At 42.7% G+C, this 18016-nt stretch overlaps 1 protein-coding gene across 2 annotated transcripts; it reads right to left on the bottom strand.

The window, feature by feature from the left end:
• Positions 1-772: 772 nt before the first annotated feature.
• On the bottom strand, positions 773-8106 carry LOC115260973 (uncharacterized). Of its 2 annotated transcripts, XM_062859799.1 has the most exons (6): positions 7858-8106; positions 3108-3286; positions 2836-2990; positions 1976-2078; positions 1520-1849; positions 773-1278 (listed from the first exon to the last, which is right to left on the bottom strand). In XM_062859799.1, exons 1-6 carry the CDS (start codon positions 7907-7909, stop codon positions 919-921), a joined length of 1179 nt encoding a protein of 392 aa, XP_062715783.1. In that variant the 5' UTR covers positions 7910-8106; the 3' UTR covers positions 773-918. The 2 variants fall into 2 exon arrangements, with proteins under 2 accessions (XP_062715783.1, XP_062715784.1); XM_062859800.1 differs by having other exon boundaries at positions 1146-1849.
• Between the last annotated feature and the right edge of the window lie 9910 nt (positions 8107-18016).

Here is an 18016-nt window from a genome sequence, read left to right on the forward strand (position 1 = left end):
GAGTAGATGTTAAATGAATATTCCGCGGGATGATTTTAGGAATTTCTATTCGGTTTAATAATTAAAAAAAACACTAAAATTGGCGTTTGATTTAAATAGGTCCAAAGTTTGCTGTGATTCCTATGAAGTTTCGACCTATTTAATTCAAACGCCAGAAAAAAATTGAGCAAAAATCTTTTATTTTTTAGAAATATGCATTTATGTAACACAACATTATAATATAGTTATTAAATCACTTTAAAACTTCCCTGTAGTAACCTGCTAATCAAACGAATGGGTTGTAATTCATAAATTACCATTCTCGACATCAATTTTAACAAAAAAGAAAACGATAAAAAGGTTTAAAACACACTTATAGGCGACTACTCAGTAGTCGATTATTTCTAAAACAAGGAGTCGAATCTTTTATGATAGATCAGCTTTTGCATTGTCAATTATGGTTAATAAAAATCATTTGGATGATAAAAGTTCTGAATGTCACTTAATACTTGAGCAACCCGGCGATATGCCCGGTGGGAGCGTAGTCAAAAGCGTACGTACTGAATGTTATTCATTGAACACCGCATCTTCGGCATGGGCTACTTCTTTGAATGCTATAGCCATGAGATTTACTGACTTCCGAGAGCTGTGGCCAACAGTATGATAAAGCGCACACTACAGGAAATCAATCATCATGGCTAATTCGCTAGGAATTGTAAGGCCGAATACTTTGAAGGACTTAAAAAATATATCGATGGCTGAAATGGAATTTTGGACTTTGACGATGATTTGGTTGTTCATCACGACGAACAGTTGCCCCATTTGAAGGGGCTGAGCCATGCAAACTATGTGCGGTTCTACTTGTAGAAATGACCGCACATGATCAGCCAAATCGTCGTCGTTGTTAGTCATGGGCTGAAATTAGATAACAGTTGATCACTACAACTTATTAAATACCAGATCAAAATAGAGACAACTTACTTTTACCCAACGAATAAGCGGTGTTGCCATACGTTCTTCGGAAACCGCAGGTGTTCCATCAATCTTCCTCTTAAGACCTCGTACAGGTAACTGGTACAGCATTCGAAGAAATCCTTTAATGTACTCTAGACACAAATGAAAAAAAAAAATCAGTATGTATATGTATGCTTCATTTTGTTTATTTTCTTTGAATGTTAATTTACCATCTTCAATTCGCTCGAACTTATCTCGAGAGTACAGGAGGCATTTCGACAGAACTCCTTTGTAATCTGGGCTCACTTCAGCAGCAGGAAAGAGTTTTTTGAACGAGTTATGAATCTGTAAATAGAAGAAGCATTATAGCTTAAGTGAAATTTGGACTTAATCTTAGCTGTGAGTGAAATTTGGACCCGCACGAAATTTGGACGTCGCACAAAAATATGGTAGCATAACTAACTATCCTATATGATTAGGCAATCAAGTGAAAATGGGACTGAAATGCGATCATTGGTACACTATTATTGATAAAAATAAAGGATAGGTTTTAGAATGTTTACGTGTATCTAATGGTTAATCTTACTATGTATCCGTTGTAGGCCACTAGGTGAGGAAACATTCGTATGATTTCGGTGGGGCTTTTGTTTTCGGCCAGCATCAACTTCAACAATGGGAAGCATTCGTCCATTTCGGTAGCAATCCTGTTCTTTTCGTGCTTAGTGGCTATCACGATGCGCAGAGCCTCAGCTTTTTGCAGAAGTTCAGTTGGAACATGAACTTGTCTAGGGGCAGTTGTGCGTCTGTAGAGATGCATTTCAGCTGGAAGCTCTTTGATTACGTTCCGCACACGATGATAAATCAAGCCACTGTGCTTGCCTTTTTCTGTTCCGTTCTTCCTCCAGAAAAACATCCACTGCAAAGTATAAATTGTTAATAATAATTCAGTTCAATAAGATTAGTTTAAAATAGCGGTGTAAGCCACATGAAAGGGTGAAAAGGTTCTCTCGAGGGTTCTCTTATAACGTATGGTTGTTATTACCTCATTTGGTGCACCTTCAGGTCTGGTAGAATTGTACTGGAGCTGTGGAAATAGTTCTACCAAATCTTTCGCTAGTCGCTCCTGTTCATCTGCTGAAGGATACCTAATTTAGAAAGAAAACATTATTAGCAGATTTGCTTAAACGAAACATGAATAAATTATTTGTAGCCATAAGTTATACTGCTTTACACGGTTTTGAGCCCAGGGAGTGTGAAACATTTTTCGGATTAGTTATGAGAGTAATGCAGGATTTATCCCATCAATTAAAAATTTTGAAATATTCCCTATTATTGATGATTGACAGATAAACATTCAAATGTTTAGAGTTGTAATTTCAAAACCAGATAAGCGATTTACATTTGTTTAACTTCAAATGAAAGCCAGTTTAAATATATTTCGTGGGTAAATATTCGAAATAGGATGAAGCATATAAAGTTTCTTTAGAAGAAAATTTGAAAAATTCCGAAAAAAAACAATGTGGGTTATTTTAGCTATAACACTAGTTGCAAACACGCGATTTTTGATCTTTGTGCAGAAAATTAAAGCATATGAAAATACAGATGGTAGCCAAACTGATTAGGATAGGCAAATTTTTATTAATGAGACTCACTAAATAGTTTAAATTGCTGTGTAAGCCATGATTCTCTGTTATTTGAAATTGTGAATGAAATAATCCAAGATTGCCTTGGTGATCACGACGTTTAATCAGAATAAACTTTAATAAGCGGTTTACGCAGTTAAGTAAATCCCTCTATTAAAATTCAAATTGACGTACCCTTGCGAAAATGGCATCGAATTTAGAAGAATGTTACAGAACAATTTCTCTTCGTCGTATCTTTAATCAATGATCAATTACTTACTTTCCACCGCGTTCAATCCTTGTCTCAAATGGTTTACATGCAACCCTGTTAAGAAATCGAAGGTCCTTGTCATCGGGCACCAGACCCTTATCCAGTACAGGGAGTAAAACGTTCAGTCTGAACTTGCTGTTTTCTTCAAGCATCCTTCGGCAAACCTGCAGAAAGAAAACGAATTAGTATTATTTGTCACACAGCTGAAAATAATAATATGTAGTTGTAGTAATCAGCATTATCCAACACCTTCTGAAAAAATAAATAAATTATTAACTCACCTCCTTTGACGGTAGACCAGGCGGACCAGGCTCCTTCTTTCTGCCTTCGTCATTATTGACTGCTGCGTTAAGGCCCTCAATGATCTTCAGTATAATCATTCGAGGACCTTGCTTGACACCGAGGTTGATAAGCTCGGTGTTACCTAGCAATATCAACGACGCATCGTTGATTTTCTCTTCTAAAAATTAAAAAAAAAACCTGCATTAATCTACCGATGGTGAACAATACCCTTGTTACGCTTGCCAATGATGATGAAATTAACTTATGCACTGGAGTTACGCGATTTAAAAAAACAGTGGGTCTCTATGGCATTCTGTGAAACTCCGTGGTACTCTGTGATATTCCGTGGTACTCCATGGTATGAATTGAATACCATGGAGTACCATGGAGTACCACGGGATACCACGGAATACCATGGAGTACCACGGAATACCATGGAGTACCACGGAATACCATGGAGTACCACGGAATACCATGGAGTACCACGGAATACCATGGAGTACCACGGAATACCATGGAGTACCACGGAATACCATGGAGTACCACGGAATACCATGGAGTACCACGGAATACCATGGAGTACCACGGAATACCATGGAGTACCACGGAATACCATGGAGTACCACGGAATACCATGGAGTACCACGGAATACCATGGAGTACCACGGAATACCATGGAGTACCACGGAATACCATGGAGTACCACGGAATACCATGGAGTACCACGGAATACCATGGAGTACCACGGAATACCATGGAGTACCACGGAATACCATGGAGTACCACGGAATACCATGGAGTACCACGGAATACCATGGAGTACCACGGAATACCATGGAGTACCACGGAATACCATGGAGTACCACGGAATACCATGGAGTACCACGGAATACCATGGAGTACCACGGAATACCATGGAGTACCACGGAATACCATGGAGTACCACGGAATACCATGGAGTACCACGGAATACCATGGAGTACCACGGAATACCATGGAGTACCACGGAATACCATGGAGTACCACGGAATACCATGGAGTACCACGGAATACCATGGAGTACCACGGAATACCATGGAGTACCACGGAATACCATGGAGTACCACGGAATACCATGGAGTACCACGGAATACCATGGAGTACCACGGAATACCGTGGAGTACCACGGAATACCGTGGAGTACCACGGAATACCGTGGAGTACCACGGAATACCGTGGAGTACCACGGAATACCATGGAGTACCACGGAATACCATGGAGTACCACGGAATACCATGGAGTACCACGGAATACCATGGAGTACCACGGAATACCATGGAGTACCACGGAATACCATGGAGTACCACGGAATACCATGGAGTACCACGGAATACCATGGAGTACCACGGAATACCATGGAGTACCACGGAATACCATGGAGTACCACGGAATACCATGGAGTACCACGGAATACCATGGAGTACCACGGAATACCATGGAGTACCACGGAATACCATGGAGTACCACGGAATACCATGGAGTACCACGGAATACCATGGAGTACCACGGAATACCATGGAGTACCACGGAATACCATGGAGTACCACGGAATACCATGGAGTACCACGGAATACCATGGAGTACCACGGAATACCATGGAGTACCACGAAATACCATGGAGTACCACGAAATACCATGGAATACAAAAAGTAACATGAGATAGCTATGCTGCACATGGCAGTTCAGTTCAATTTAATTCAGTCGCGGAACTTTTACGTTGTTTATTTAATCATATGTAAACTTCAACCACAGACAAACAGACATAACACCAGCACTCTAGTAATTCCCATCGTACACCGATTTAACGATCTATTTGAAAATTTGATAGTTAGCAAATGTTTGAAGAGTTACGTCTTTTTGTCTGTGATTCAATCTTCCAAATGCATCACGTTGGGATCAGCTCGCTGATGTAAGGCACAGTTTGGGTAAAAAAAATACCTACCCCAATTCACAAGAAGGGTTAGATAGGCACCTGAAGGGATATTTATATCATTACAGGTTTTATTGCAGTCTTTTAAATAGGAATGAAACAAAAATTTTACAAATGATATTTGAACAATGGAAATTTATTCATATTCTTATTTGACAGATACTGCACACTTACTTAATAGTCAAATTAAACTACTCATCGTTGTATTTCAAACTAATATAGAAGCCATCCTCATCTTGAAACTGCCAAAGACTGTATGTTTTTCTTGTGCTTAGTTTATCTGTTGTTATGCGAATAATTCTACCTGTGTGCAAAACTTTAAAACTGTTGTATTCTTCATAGAATGCTTCACAATTGAGCTCTTCAACTAAGCATACAACAACGTCGTTTGAGGATATTATTTCTTTCGTTTCTCCGTAAAACATTTCATCACACATCTTGTACCGTACTATCAAATCAGGACGAAAACTGGTTCCATTGATTTTCATGTGCCTAACCACAGTGACAGAATCTGGGAAATCGTACAGCATAAGTGAGTAGTTTGATGATACTTTTGGGATACAAACAGATGATATTATGACTACGGCATCAATTTCATAACTATGGTTAAGAATTGCCTGAACCTGCCTAAGGTTAAACCGCTTGACTAAACTTAATGATAGATTTACAAAGTTATTGCATGTCTTAGTCTGTCTTTTTGTTTCCTTAAATTTTCCCTCAAAAAGCATACACGAAAAATTTACAATGGGACCATCATTACGAATTATTGTAGAATAGTGGACAAGATGGTGCATTTTGTTGATAAAGTTAACGTAAGGAAAGCATATGCGGAAAAGGTTGTGAAAATTGGTTACTTCCTGATCGAGTTCTGTAATCTGTTGCTGGCTTATCCTGTTTGAAAATGCAACGTACACAATTTTCAACAACGAACCAATAAGAATCAAATAATTAGGATTACAAAAGAGAATCTTTTTAAACATAAATGGAAATGCTCTCAGGAGTGTCCAAGTTTGAGCAGCAGACTGAGCTAGACTGTATCCTGGAGGTTTTAAACTTTTTGCTGAAAAGTTGGACGAAGGCTTATCTCTAGACTCAGCTGTTCCGTAGTTGAAATTGGTAATAATCGAATTGACCTCATCTATCGATATTAGTTTTCTGTTGTTAATAAGATCATTCATAACCAACTTGATAACCTTGGGAACTACACCCTCGAGTAAGTCATGCATCGGGTCCATGGTGTTGTTTGTAGCTATGTTGAAGTATTTGAGTTGATGGAACACGCAGTCACCTACGATTCCCAAGTCAGACGGTTGCTGTTGCTTACTTTGAATCGCCGCTAGATCACATTTGACACTTTCTGATGTACGGCAAGGAAAAGAATCTTGTGGACATCCTCGACGAAGCGCATCTCGTGGCATGTAACAAAACCGACAAAACATTCTCGCCTGGGGCCCCATGAGACGAAAAATATCGTGGATTGCCAGCGTATCTCCAATCACATGTACCAGTACGGCACGTAGAACGAAGTCATCGCCTTCTCCGATCTTGATGGTAATTCCTGAGTCCGATTCTAATTGGCGAAGGTCTTCAATTAGAGGTTGTAGGACTTGTTCGTGGCCGTACTTCTTAAGATCTTTAGAAGCTACGATTAATGCCAAGTAAATACGACTGAGATCAGAATTAACGATTGAATCAAAATTTTCAATTTTAAAACTGAACACAGTCATCTTTTTTATCCCTTTGCGGGATCCCAAAGGATTATTGTGTTCCACATCGTCAAGATGCAGCGAGAGTCTTATAGCAGTGGGAAAGCTCGACAGAAATGGGTGCTCTTGAAAGCGTGTGCCGTCTTTGAATCCGCGTAGAACTCCGTCATTGTTTTCCTTCTGTATCATGTCCCTTGCCTTACGGTTCTGTACAATGAGTGCCAGTGTATCTTTGATTGGCACATAATGAGCCACATGCTTGACCACTTTAATTTTATTTACTGTTTGTTTGGGCTGAAGACGACGGCCTTCTACTTTAGCTGGTCTGTTTGTAACTCTAGTGACTTTGGTGCGCCCAAGCATCACCTCCTTTGGAATTGGTATGGCATATTTAGAAGCCTTCGAAAGATGAGCTAAACTATCTTCCGGAGTGCGAACATCCGAGAACAAACTGTTCAAGGATAGTTTATTCATCGCTTCTACAGCATCTTTATCGTCGAACGGAATTGATTTCGCTCGAAGAAATTCCTTGAATACTCCTACTGAATATATTTCATGTTGCTCATGAAGCTGATCGGCAGCTTCCATGAACTCCAGAATTCGGGATTCCGGAATTGATACGTCGCACCGCATCTTTGTGATGAAATCAGCGGCTGCCGTTTTCAACTGTTCGGGAGTAACAGTAGTTGCTAAAAACTTTTCAATCGGGATGCCGGAATGTTCCGCATCCGGGACATCAGAAGATAAACAGACGGAATCAATCGCCCCTCCCGATGCAACACTCAATTTATCCTCCTGTCGCGCATCGACTTTCGGAGGATGAAGTGATATTATGTGACGTTTCAATGCTGTGAACCGTCTGTATATGCTCCCACATTCCGAGCATACGAATGGTACTTTAGCTGGTTTACTGGTGTTAAGTAAATGAACCTCCCGGAAGTGGCGTTTCAGCTCCGCCACATAACCAGCCACAAACATTTTACACGTCGGCAGGTGGCAACGAAATCCTTAATTAACAATATTAAGTGTTAACGAAATTGCTTCTTAACATTCTTAAAAATTTGAAAGTTTTACCTGTTAGTTGCCGGAAGGTTGCCGGGTCCACAGCTGCTTCAACTTGATCCATTTTCCCAGGTTTCCGCAGGTTTTCCGCCGGCTTACCGGTTGGCACACAACACACTCCTGTGACTTTGTTTTTCTTTCTGATGCAATCTATCACAACATTGAGTTTTTTGTAAATAACACGCTTTACTCAAAAGTGAGTAAAGCAGAGATCTAATGTGACAGAGTAGATATTAACTCACCTTGACAAATTGATGTTACTCACCTTTGACAGATTTAGTAAAAGTTTAAAAGTGAGTAAAATTTACTCACTTGAGAGTAGTTTTCAACGAGCGTGAAGGATGAGTGCCGGCTCTCACATGTCTATTTGACAGGTGAAGCGCTCACGATTCCTCTTTCCCCTTCACTCACAACTCGGACTAATTTGTTGTAAGCGGTTCGAACGCAGCGAAACAAACGCTTGAACACTCAAACAAAATCACAAATAGAGGTCGTTAATGTATTTCGACAAGACATTACATACCAAGGTAGGAGGTTGTTGAAACGTCAAACTTCGTATCTTTACGAAGTTTGCCCTCCGAATTTCCACCAACTAATAAAACTACTCAGTCAACACGGAAAAAGCCTCTTTTCTGTCACAACCTTTGGACAATTAGTAGTGCGCGCCGTGCTTAATTCCAAATTTTCCCAAGGTGGGATTTGTAAAAAGTGTTTCTCTGTGACCTTATTAATTTAATTTTGTGTTTTTTCTAGAATAAAATAGTGTGCTAGAAAATAGTTACAGAAATTTGAAGTAGTGGTGAAAAGAAAAATAATTAGGTTGGTGAAAAATGATTCATTGTAGTAAATGTGCTAAACTGTGATTCTTTTTGTTTAATTGTTTGAAGAATTAGATTCGACAATAAGCTATTGTCAAGCTATTGTGAAGAGCTATTGTTAATAGTTTAAGAAGAAGAATAAGCTGAAAAAAGGTAATTATACGCAGAAAACTGGTGATAGTGAAACAATAGGTTATGACGTCACGGTAGGGAGTCTAAAGCCATGTGGTAGGTCCACACCAGGGCCTTTTTTCTTTTGTTTCCGGCCTAATTCCCAGGAATACTCCGACGCCATTCCGGTTGGTAACCCCAGCGCGCCACCAGTGATACCACTCGCTATTGTGGACGTCCAAAAACCCCGAAGTTGTGCAGAAGAGATCCGCGCCAACCGCCTAGAGTTCTGGGATCGGCCATAGACATCCTCCAGCCATTTTGGATCGGCCATCGCGGGTCGATACCCTCCGCGAGCCATCAGTGACACCTCTCCGTCCGTGAAGCCCCGAGAGCAGTGCCGGAGCATCGGCTCGCCTGCTTGGCTCCTCAGTTTCATCGTGTCGGGCCACTTGCTGGCCAGTACACTCGTTCAAAAGGTTCACCATCGCCCCGCCACCCCCCGGCGGTCGTTCAGAAGGTTCATCATCGCCCCGCCACCCCCGGCGGTCGTTCAGAAGGTTCACCATCGCCCCGCCACCCCCGGCGGTCGTTCAGAAGATTCACCACCCTTCCCGCCTCACCCGGCGGTCGTTCAGAGGACTCACCACCAGCCCCGTCCCATCTGGCGGGCAAACCGACCGAGCACCACCCGCTTCCCGCCCGTCCAGCAGTCGCAACATCTTCAGGCATGACGATGCCTTCGGCAAGTACTCCCTATCATTGTGTGACGTCCTATAGGGCCCAATAATGGGCGAATAAACCCAGAATGTTGTAAAATGTATGAAGGTGATCGCTATTTTTATTTTACAAAAGCGCATCCTTGATTTAATAAGGTTACTGGTTCACTTACGTTTCCTCCGGGCCCAAAAGGGAGCCATCAAGCCTCGTTCTCCTTTGGTTTGCTTTAAATATGCTTTTTCCGTTAGACTTGTGAGACCTCTTGTGTTGAAAGACCTTGGTAGGTACGTTCGTAGCGGTTGCATGTAACACCCCTGTGGACAAGTGTTTCATTTGCTTGCGTTCCTACCGTTCAGTGAGTTACTCCCAGCCTGTGGGGGAAAAGGGGAACTTCGTTCCTATTGGAATAACGACCCTGAATTCCTATTTACATTACCTAGGGAGTTTCAATTGGCGCCCAACTAAAAGGATTGTAAAATCCAATTACATTTTCCAATCTTTCCCTACCACGGGAGGAAAAGCATTCGTTTATTTTTTTTTCAATCGTTCTCCTAACGATTCAGCTGAATAGAGTGATTCAAAAATGGATCTTGAAATCCAAACCCAATACTCAAGCCTACTAGTTCACCACCTTGAGAGGCAGGAACTAGAACATGAGTTGTTAATTAGAGCAGTACAATTTGAAGCAAAGGATACTCAAGCAGCATTGCGGCGGCGTTTGAGAGATCGCCTTAAGGAAGAGAAAGGTTCAAATGCACCGGACATCGATCTCACACGTTGTGATCGGTCTATAGATCAAGAAATTCATTTGGTAGATGCTAATGTTCTCTCCATTAGGGAAATATTAGAGAACAAGGTTCCATTCGATGGGATCAAAGATACGTTGAAAACCAGACTAATTCACTATTTTGTTCGTTGTGCCCGACTTCAGGAATTAGCGGATGAGGACAATGATCTTGAGGACTTGGACAAATTGAAATGTTCTATACGGAAACTGATGAACGACTATTTTTCGCTTTTTTCATCAATCCCAGCGGTTCGTACTGAGATATTGAATGAGATTGTTCAGTCTCTTTCTAACATGAGCATTTCTCAGGTTTCAAAACCGGATAATCAGAAGTCTCCAGCCACGAACAATAGGTCAGAAGGGCTATCCGGAAAAATAGGTGAAAATTCTGGGGTAGGTTCGCGTAGAAATTTAAAATCGACTGCGGCGGGTGGATCTAATTTGTCACGGGCAGATGAAGAACAAATACTTAGGCGATTCCGGTTAGATTCGTACAAATCCGGTCCAGACGATTCGAATGCCAGTTCCGACGGTAGTGAAAGCTCGTCAACTTCCTCGAGTGACAATTCGCGTGCGCGTAAATCGAAAAAGAAGCGTAGCCGTAACGTAATCCGGAAGTCCCGACCCGTGTCGGAGTGGAACCTCCGCTATGACGGGAAGGACAACGGGCAAGGATTAATGCGTTTCATACGGGAGGCCGAGTTTCTCGCGAAATCGGAAGACATTTCGAAGAGGGAGCTATTCAGGTCAGCTATTTACCTATTCCATGGTCCAGCTAAGACTTGGTTTATGACAGGAATCGAGAATGAGGAGTTTGAATCGTGGAACGATTTGGTTAGGGAAATGAAAAAAGAATTTCTAAGTCCGGACCACGACCATGTGTCAGAGATTCGCGCGATTTCCAGGAAGCAAGGGTCGAAAGAGAAGTTTCAAGATTATCTGCATGAAATGCAGAAAATCTTTAACTCTCTGACTAAACCGGTATCAGAGGGAAAAAAGTTTGAGATCGTTTTCCGTAATATGCGATCGGACTATAAAGGACACGCGGTCGCGTCTAATATAGATAATCTCGCGGACCTTAAGCGATTCGGTCGTAAATTAGACGCCACGTATTGGTACAAATACAATACGATTGCGGAAGAGTCGACGCGAAACCGTGCTAACGTTAGTGAAATACGCACCGGAACAAAACCGAAATCAAAACCGGAAAACGAAAAGAAATTCGTAAAAACGAGAAACTTTTATAGATCCGCGAAAACCGATGTGTCGGAAGATGAAAAACCCCCGAAGAAACCCCGAGAGATTCTTAACACACCTACCGAATCCGGAAATAAGCCTCCGAAGACGCCAGACGTGATGAAAATGTTAGTGGACAATTACCGTCCACCCACTGAGGGAATGTGCTTTAATTGCCGTTTGATGGGGCATCACCAGAAAGAGTGTGATCGTCCTCGCCACAAATTCTGTGCACGCTGTGGTTTCCTCAACGTGGATACTAAAAATTGTCCATACTGCACAAAAAACGCTCAGTAGACCGTCTGAAGGGGCAGGCTGGTCAAAATTTGCCTGAAAACCCCCACAACTTTGTAGATTTACCAATAACTCTTTTCCAGGAAGGCTACCGAAAAGTAGACCCTCAAGAATATGTACATACCACCCATTTAGAAGTTAATGAACATATCCTTAAGGTATCACAAGATGATCGACCTTTTGTAAAGATTTGCATCTACGGGATACCCATCGTCGGCCTGTTGGACAGTGGAGCTAACCGTTCCATTTTGGGAATTGGAGCTAGCAAGATCTTAGAAGCTTGCAAACTGAAAATTCACAAGACAAACATAGACGTTACGACTGCCAGCGGACAGACACTGGATGTCCAAGGCTACGTAAATCTCCCTGTCACTTTTAACGGGATGACCAAGCTAATTTGTGCTCTGGTAATTCCGTCCCTTAAGAGAAGACTCCTGCTTGGCACTGATTTTTGGTCAGCCTTTGGTATTGTGCCCACGGTGACCAGTCCCCAGATCGAAGAGATCGAAGGCATCTCAGAGAATATAATCATTACCCCTGAACAACAGCAGGAACTAGACCGTGTGGTAGCTCTGTTTAAGCCCACGGTAGAAGGAGTCCTTGACCAAACCAACCTAATTGCACATCGCATTGAACTAACGGATGAGTCCAAAAAACAACCCCCAGTTAGGATCAACCCTTTTCCAACCTCCCCTAAACGCCAACAACAGATTGAACAAGAGTTGGACAATATGTTGAAGGCAGGAGTGATTGAAAAATCGTACAGCGATTGGGCTTTACGACTGGTGCCGGTAGATAAACCTGACGGTACCGTAAGATTGTGTCTGGATGCTCGTAAGCTAAACGACAGAACAGTCCGAGATTCTTATCCCCTCCCACATGCCGACAGAATACTCAGCCGATTAGGACCCTGTAGATTCATTTCAACCATTGACCTATCGAAGGCATTTCTTCAAGTTCCCTTGCACCCCAAAAGTAGGAAATATACCGCGTTTTCGGTGCTAGGACGTGGCCTGTTCCAGTTCACAAGAATGCCCTTCGGTCTGGTGAACAGTCCGGCGACTTTGTCTCGCCTAATGGACCGAGTGCTAAGGGGCAGTGAACTCGAACCGAACGTGTTCGTCTACTTGGACGACATTATTATCGTCAGCGACACGTTCGAACAGCATTTGGAGAAGCTTAGGGAAGTAGCCTCAAGACTTAAGGCCGCTAATTTGTCTATTTATGTGGCCAAATCCAAATTCTGTGTTGCCGAGGTACCATATCTAGGGTACATACTCAGCAGAAGTGGATTGAGGCCAAACCCGGAACGCGTAGAGTCGATAGTGAATTTTGAACGGCCGGGGTCCCTGAAATCCTTAAGGAGATTCTTAGGGATGTGCAATTACTATAGAAGATTTATTTCTAGCTATAGTGACATTGTACGTCCTCTTACGGATCTCCTCAAGGATAAACCGAAAAGCGTGAGATGGAATGCCCTGGCTGAAACGGCGTTCGTCAAAATAAAAGAACTATTGATTAGCTCTCCTATCTTGACAAACCCAGATTTCACCAAGCCCTTCTGTATTCACTGCGACGCCAGCGATGCGGCCATTGCGGGGGTACTCACCCAATCCTACGATGGTGTGGACAAACCAGTGGCCTACTTTTCTCAAAAGTTGGGAACCACTCAGCAGCGATACTGTGCCACCGAAAAAGAAGGTCTGGCCGTGATCAAATCGATCGACAAATTTCGCTGCTACATCGAGGGGACAAAGTTTATCGTTTTTACCGACGCCTCTGCTCTCACTTATATAATGAGAAGCAGCTGGAAAACTTCTTCCCGTCTCTGTCGATGGAGCATTGAGCTCCAGAGACACGAGATGGATATCAAACATCGCCGAGGAGTTGATAACGTGGTCCCAGATGCTCTATCCAGGGCCATAGAGGAGCTTCAAGTAGAGGTGAAGAAGACCGACTGGTACACCCAAATGGTCAAAGCCATAACCGACAACCCAGAAAATTTTAAGGATTTCAAACTTGAAGAAGGCATTCTAAAGAAGTTTGTAGCTGCCCCCCACGACCAGATTGATTATCAGTTTGAGTGGAAGATCTGTGTTCCCACAGATCTGAGAGAGAAAGTTTTAGTCGAGGAACACGATAACGCGTTGCACCTCGGATTCGAAAAAACGCTGGCCAAGATTCAGAAGAAATACTACTGGCCGCAGATGTCCAAAGAGATTCGGCTCCATATACAAAAGTGTTCCATTTGCAAGGAATCCAAACCGGCAAATAGGGCACAGTATCCACCAGTTGGACACCAGAGAATAACGACCAAACCGTTCCAAATTATTGCGTTGGACTTTATACAGTCGTTGCCTCGCAGCAAGCAGGGCAACTGTCACTTGCTTATAATTATGGACCTATTCTCCAAATTTTGTCTTCTGTTTCCGGTTAGAAAAATTTCTACTCCACAAGTGTGTAAAATCTTAGAAGAAAGTTGGTTCAGGAGGTATTCTGCTCCAGAGTATCTCATCTCGGACAATGCGTCCACTTTCCTATCCAAAGAATTCAAAAAGCTTCTGGAGAAATATGAGATTCAACATTGGACAAACTCAAGGCATCATAGCCAGTCTAATCCGACCGAGCGTCTCAATAGGACGATAAATGCCTGTATTAGGACTTATGTTCGCACCGACCAAACTTTGTGGGACACTCGAGTGTCAGAAATCGAGTGTGCTTTAAACAACACCCCCCACACTGCCACGAAATTCACTCCTTACATGACTATCTACGGTCACGAAATCGTTGAAACCGGGAATCAACATCGAATCGATCGGGATAATGAAGATATCTCTGAAGAAAACCGGCTAAAAAAGAAAACAGTCATTGATAACTTTATTCAGGACCTTGTTTGCAAAAACCTTCATAAACAAAACGAAAAGAACGTTAAAATTTACAACCTTCGTCACCCGAAGAAGGCCCCCGTTTACTCCGTGGGTCAAAAAGTCCTCAAACGAAATTTCCGTCAATCATCGGCCATCGACAAATACAACGCCAAGCTAGGTCCTTGCTATGTGCCCTGTACCGTGCTGGCCAGAATCGGAACCAGTTCCTATGAGCTTGCCGATGAATCTGGTAAACCAATTGGTGTGTTTTCAGCCGCTGATCTGAAGCCCTCCTAAAAATAAATAAATACCAAAAACAAAGTATCTACTCTCCAATTGGAAGAGAAATTTAGTTCACTTATCTAAACAAAACACCTGTTCTTTCCCATCCAGCAACAATTTTGATCTGGTTGAGGATGTTTGCCATCTCCGTCGATCCAATTGGACGTTTCCAATTTGATTCTCCAAGAGCTGTCATGTTGGAACGTTTTCCTCCGCCGGAGGTGAGCCGATCCGAAAAATTGCACCTTTCTCCCGCTGCTAATTCGACACAACTGCTGAAAGTAATCATAACCAAAAGAAGAGATTAGAATTATGCAATTTTGTGAGCTCACCTGTGGATTTTTGGTTCAATTAAATCCGGATTTCTCACCTTCTTCTGCATCCCTCGCGAAGTGAATGGTTCAAAGGAAAACAAACTACACTGTTCTAGCTCTTGATCTCTCCAGTTGAGTGCGCACTCATAATTGACATTTATGGATATAATCATTTTCGCTTTCGCGTGAGTGAAAGCGTACACTGAAAAAAAATCAGCTGAAAATTAAAATTTTTGTTCCTATCTTATCTTCAGTAGCTGAAGTTATGATTAGAGAAAACAAATAACTGATGTAATAATCAATGAACATTATCAAGCAAATGCGAATGCTTTTTCTTTCAGGAGGGGACGATGGGGTAATGTAACCGATGGTCACAAATATTCCACTTGTTGCCTCCAACACAAGTCACATTATAATAATGTTTTTTACCGTGTATACAAATTCAGACGAAGGATGAGTGCCGGCTCTCACATGTCTATTTGACACGCTCACGATTCCTCTTTCCCCTTCACTCACAACTCGGACTAATTTGTTGTAAGCGGTTCGAACGCAGCGAAACAAACGCTTGAACACTCAAACAAAATCACAAATAGAGGTCGTTAATGTATTTCGACAAGACATTACATACCAAGGTAGGAGGTTGTTGAAACGTCAAACTTCGTATCTTTACGAAGTTTGCCCTCCGAATTTCCACCAACTAATAAAACTACTCAGTCAACACGGAAAAAGCCTCTTTTCTGTCACAACCTTTGGACAATTAGTAGTGCGCGCCGTGCTTAATTCCAAATTTTCCCAAGGTGGGATTTGTAAAAAGTGTTTCTCTGTGACCTTATTAATTTAATTTTGTGTTTTTTCTAGAATAAAATAGTGTGCTAGAAAATAGTTACAGAAATTTGAAGTAGTGGTGAAAAGAAAAATAATTAGGTTGGTGAAAAATGATTCATTGTAGTAAATGTGCTAAACTGTGATTCTTTTTGTTTAATTGTTTGAAGAATTAGATTCGACAATAAGCTATTGTCAAGCTATTGTGAAGAGCTATTGTTAATAGTTTAAGAAGAAGAATAAGCTGAAAAAAGGTAATTATACGCAGAAAACTGGTGATAGTGAAACAATAGGTTATGACGTCACGGTAGGGAGTCTAAAGCCATGTGGTAGGTCCACACCAGGGCCTTTTTTCTTTTGTTTCCGGCCTAATTCCCAGGAATACTCCGACGCCATTCCGGTTGGTAACCCCAGCGCGCCACCAGTGATACCACTCGCTATTGTGGACGTCCAAAAACCCCGAAGTTGTGCAGAAGAGATCCGCGCCAACCGCCTAGAGTTCTGGGATCGGCCATAGACATCCTCCAGCCATTTTGGATCGGCCATCGCGGGTCGATACCCTCCGCGAGCCATCAGTGACACCTCTCCGTCCGTGAAGCCCCGAGAGCAGTGCCGGAGCATCGGCTCGCCTGCTTGGCTCCTCAGTTTCATCGTGTCGGGCCACTTGCTGGCCAGTACACTCGTTCAAAAGGTTCACCATCGCCCCGCCACCCCCCGGCGGTCGTTCAGAAGGTTCATCATCGCCCCGCCACCCCCGGCGGTCGTTCAGAAGGTTCACCATCGCCCCGCCACCCCCGGCGGTCGTTCAGAAGATTCACCACCCTTCCCGCCTCACCCGGCGGTCGTTCAGAGGACTCACCACCAGCCCCGTCCCATCTGGCGGGCAAACCGACCGAGCACCACCCGCTTCCCGCCCGTCCAGCAGTCGCAACATCTTCAGGCATGACGATGCCTTCGGCAAGTACTCCCTATCATTGTGTGACGTCCTATAGGGCCCAATAATGGGCGAATAAACCCAGAATGTTGTAAAATGTATGAAGGTGATCGCTATTTTTATTTTACAAAAGCGCATCCTTGATTTAATAAGGTTACTGGTTCACTTACGTTTCCTCCGGGCCCAAAAGGGAGCCATCAAGCCTCGTTCTCCTTTGGTTTGCTTTAAATATGCTTTTTCCGTTAGACTTGTGAGACCTCTTGTGTTGAAAGACCTTGGTAGGTACGTTCGTAGCGGTTGCATGTAACACCCCTGTGGACAAGTGTTTCATTTGCTTGCGTTCCTACCGTTCAGTGAGTTACTCCCAGCCTGTGGGGGAAAAGGGGAACTTCGTTCCTATTGGAATAACGACCCTGAATTCCTATTTACATTACCTAGGGAGTTTCAATTGTTTAACTTCGAAATTTAAAATTTTCACCCTCAAAATTTGTTGAACTTGGCCTCGCAGTGGACACGGTTATACAGTCCGGATTCGTTGGTTGGGTCACGACTGCGTCCCGATTAGTGAATCGTGTTCGTTCGTTGGGGCAACTGACAACTGATCAAAATGCTCTAGACACACGCAAGTGACGAGAAATACGTCACGGAACACTCACATACTTGCGCAATCGTTCTGTATACAGGAGCTGTGATGCGACGGAGGTCAGACGTCAAACTCGTTTTGACATCTATTTTGACATTGACAGTGCTTTTTAGTTGGGTTTTGCCCCAACCAGTGAACATTCAACCATCGAGACAGCCCATCTAACGAGCTCTCAACGAACGAATCGTCACTGTAATTCCAACCGATCTATCACATCACTACCGTCCCAGGATTCGCGTAACCAAGAAAAAATTGATTAACTCTCAGAGTGCGTTTTTACATTTGTTTATTTGCCAACGGACTAGTACGGACTAATGATAAAAACAAAACAATCAACACAATT

This window comes from Aedes albopictus, chromosome 3 (assembly GCF_035046485.1).
Source record: "Aedes albopictus strain Foshan chromosome 3, AalbF5, whole genome shotgun sequence".
In the NCBI taxonomy this organism is placed as follows: domain Eukaryota; kingdom Metazoa; phylum Arthropoda; class Insecta; order Diptera; family Culicidae; genus Aedes; species Aedes albopictus.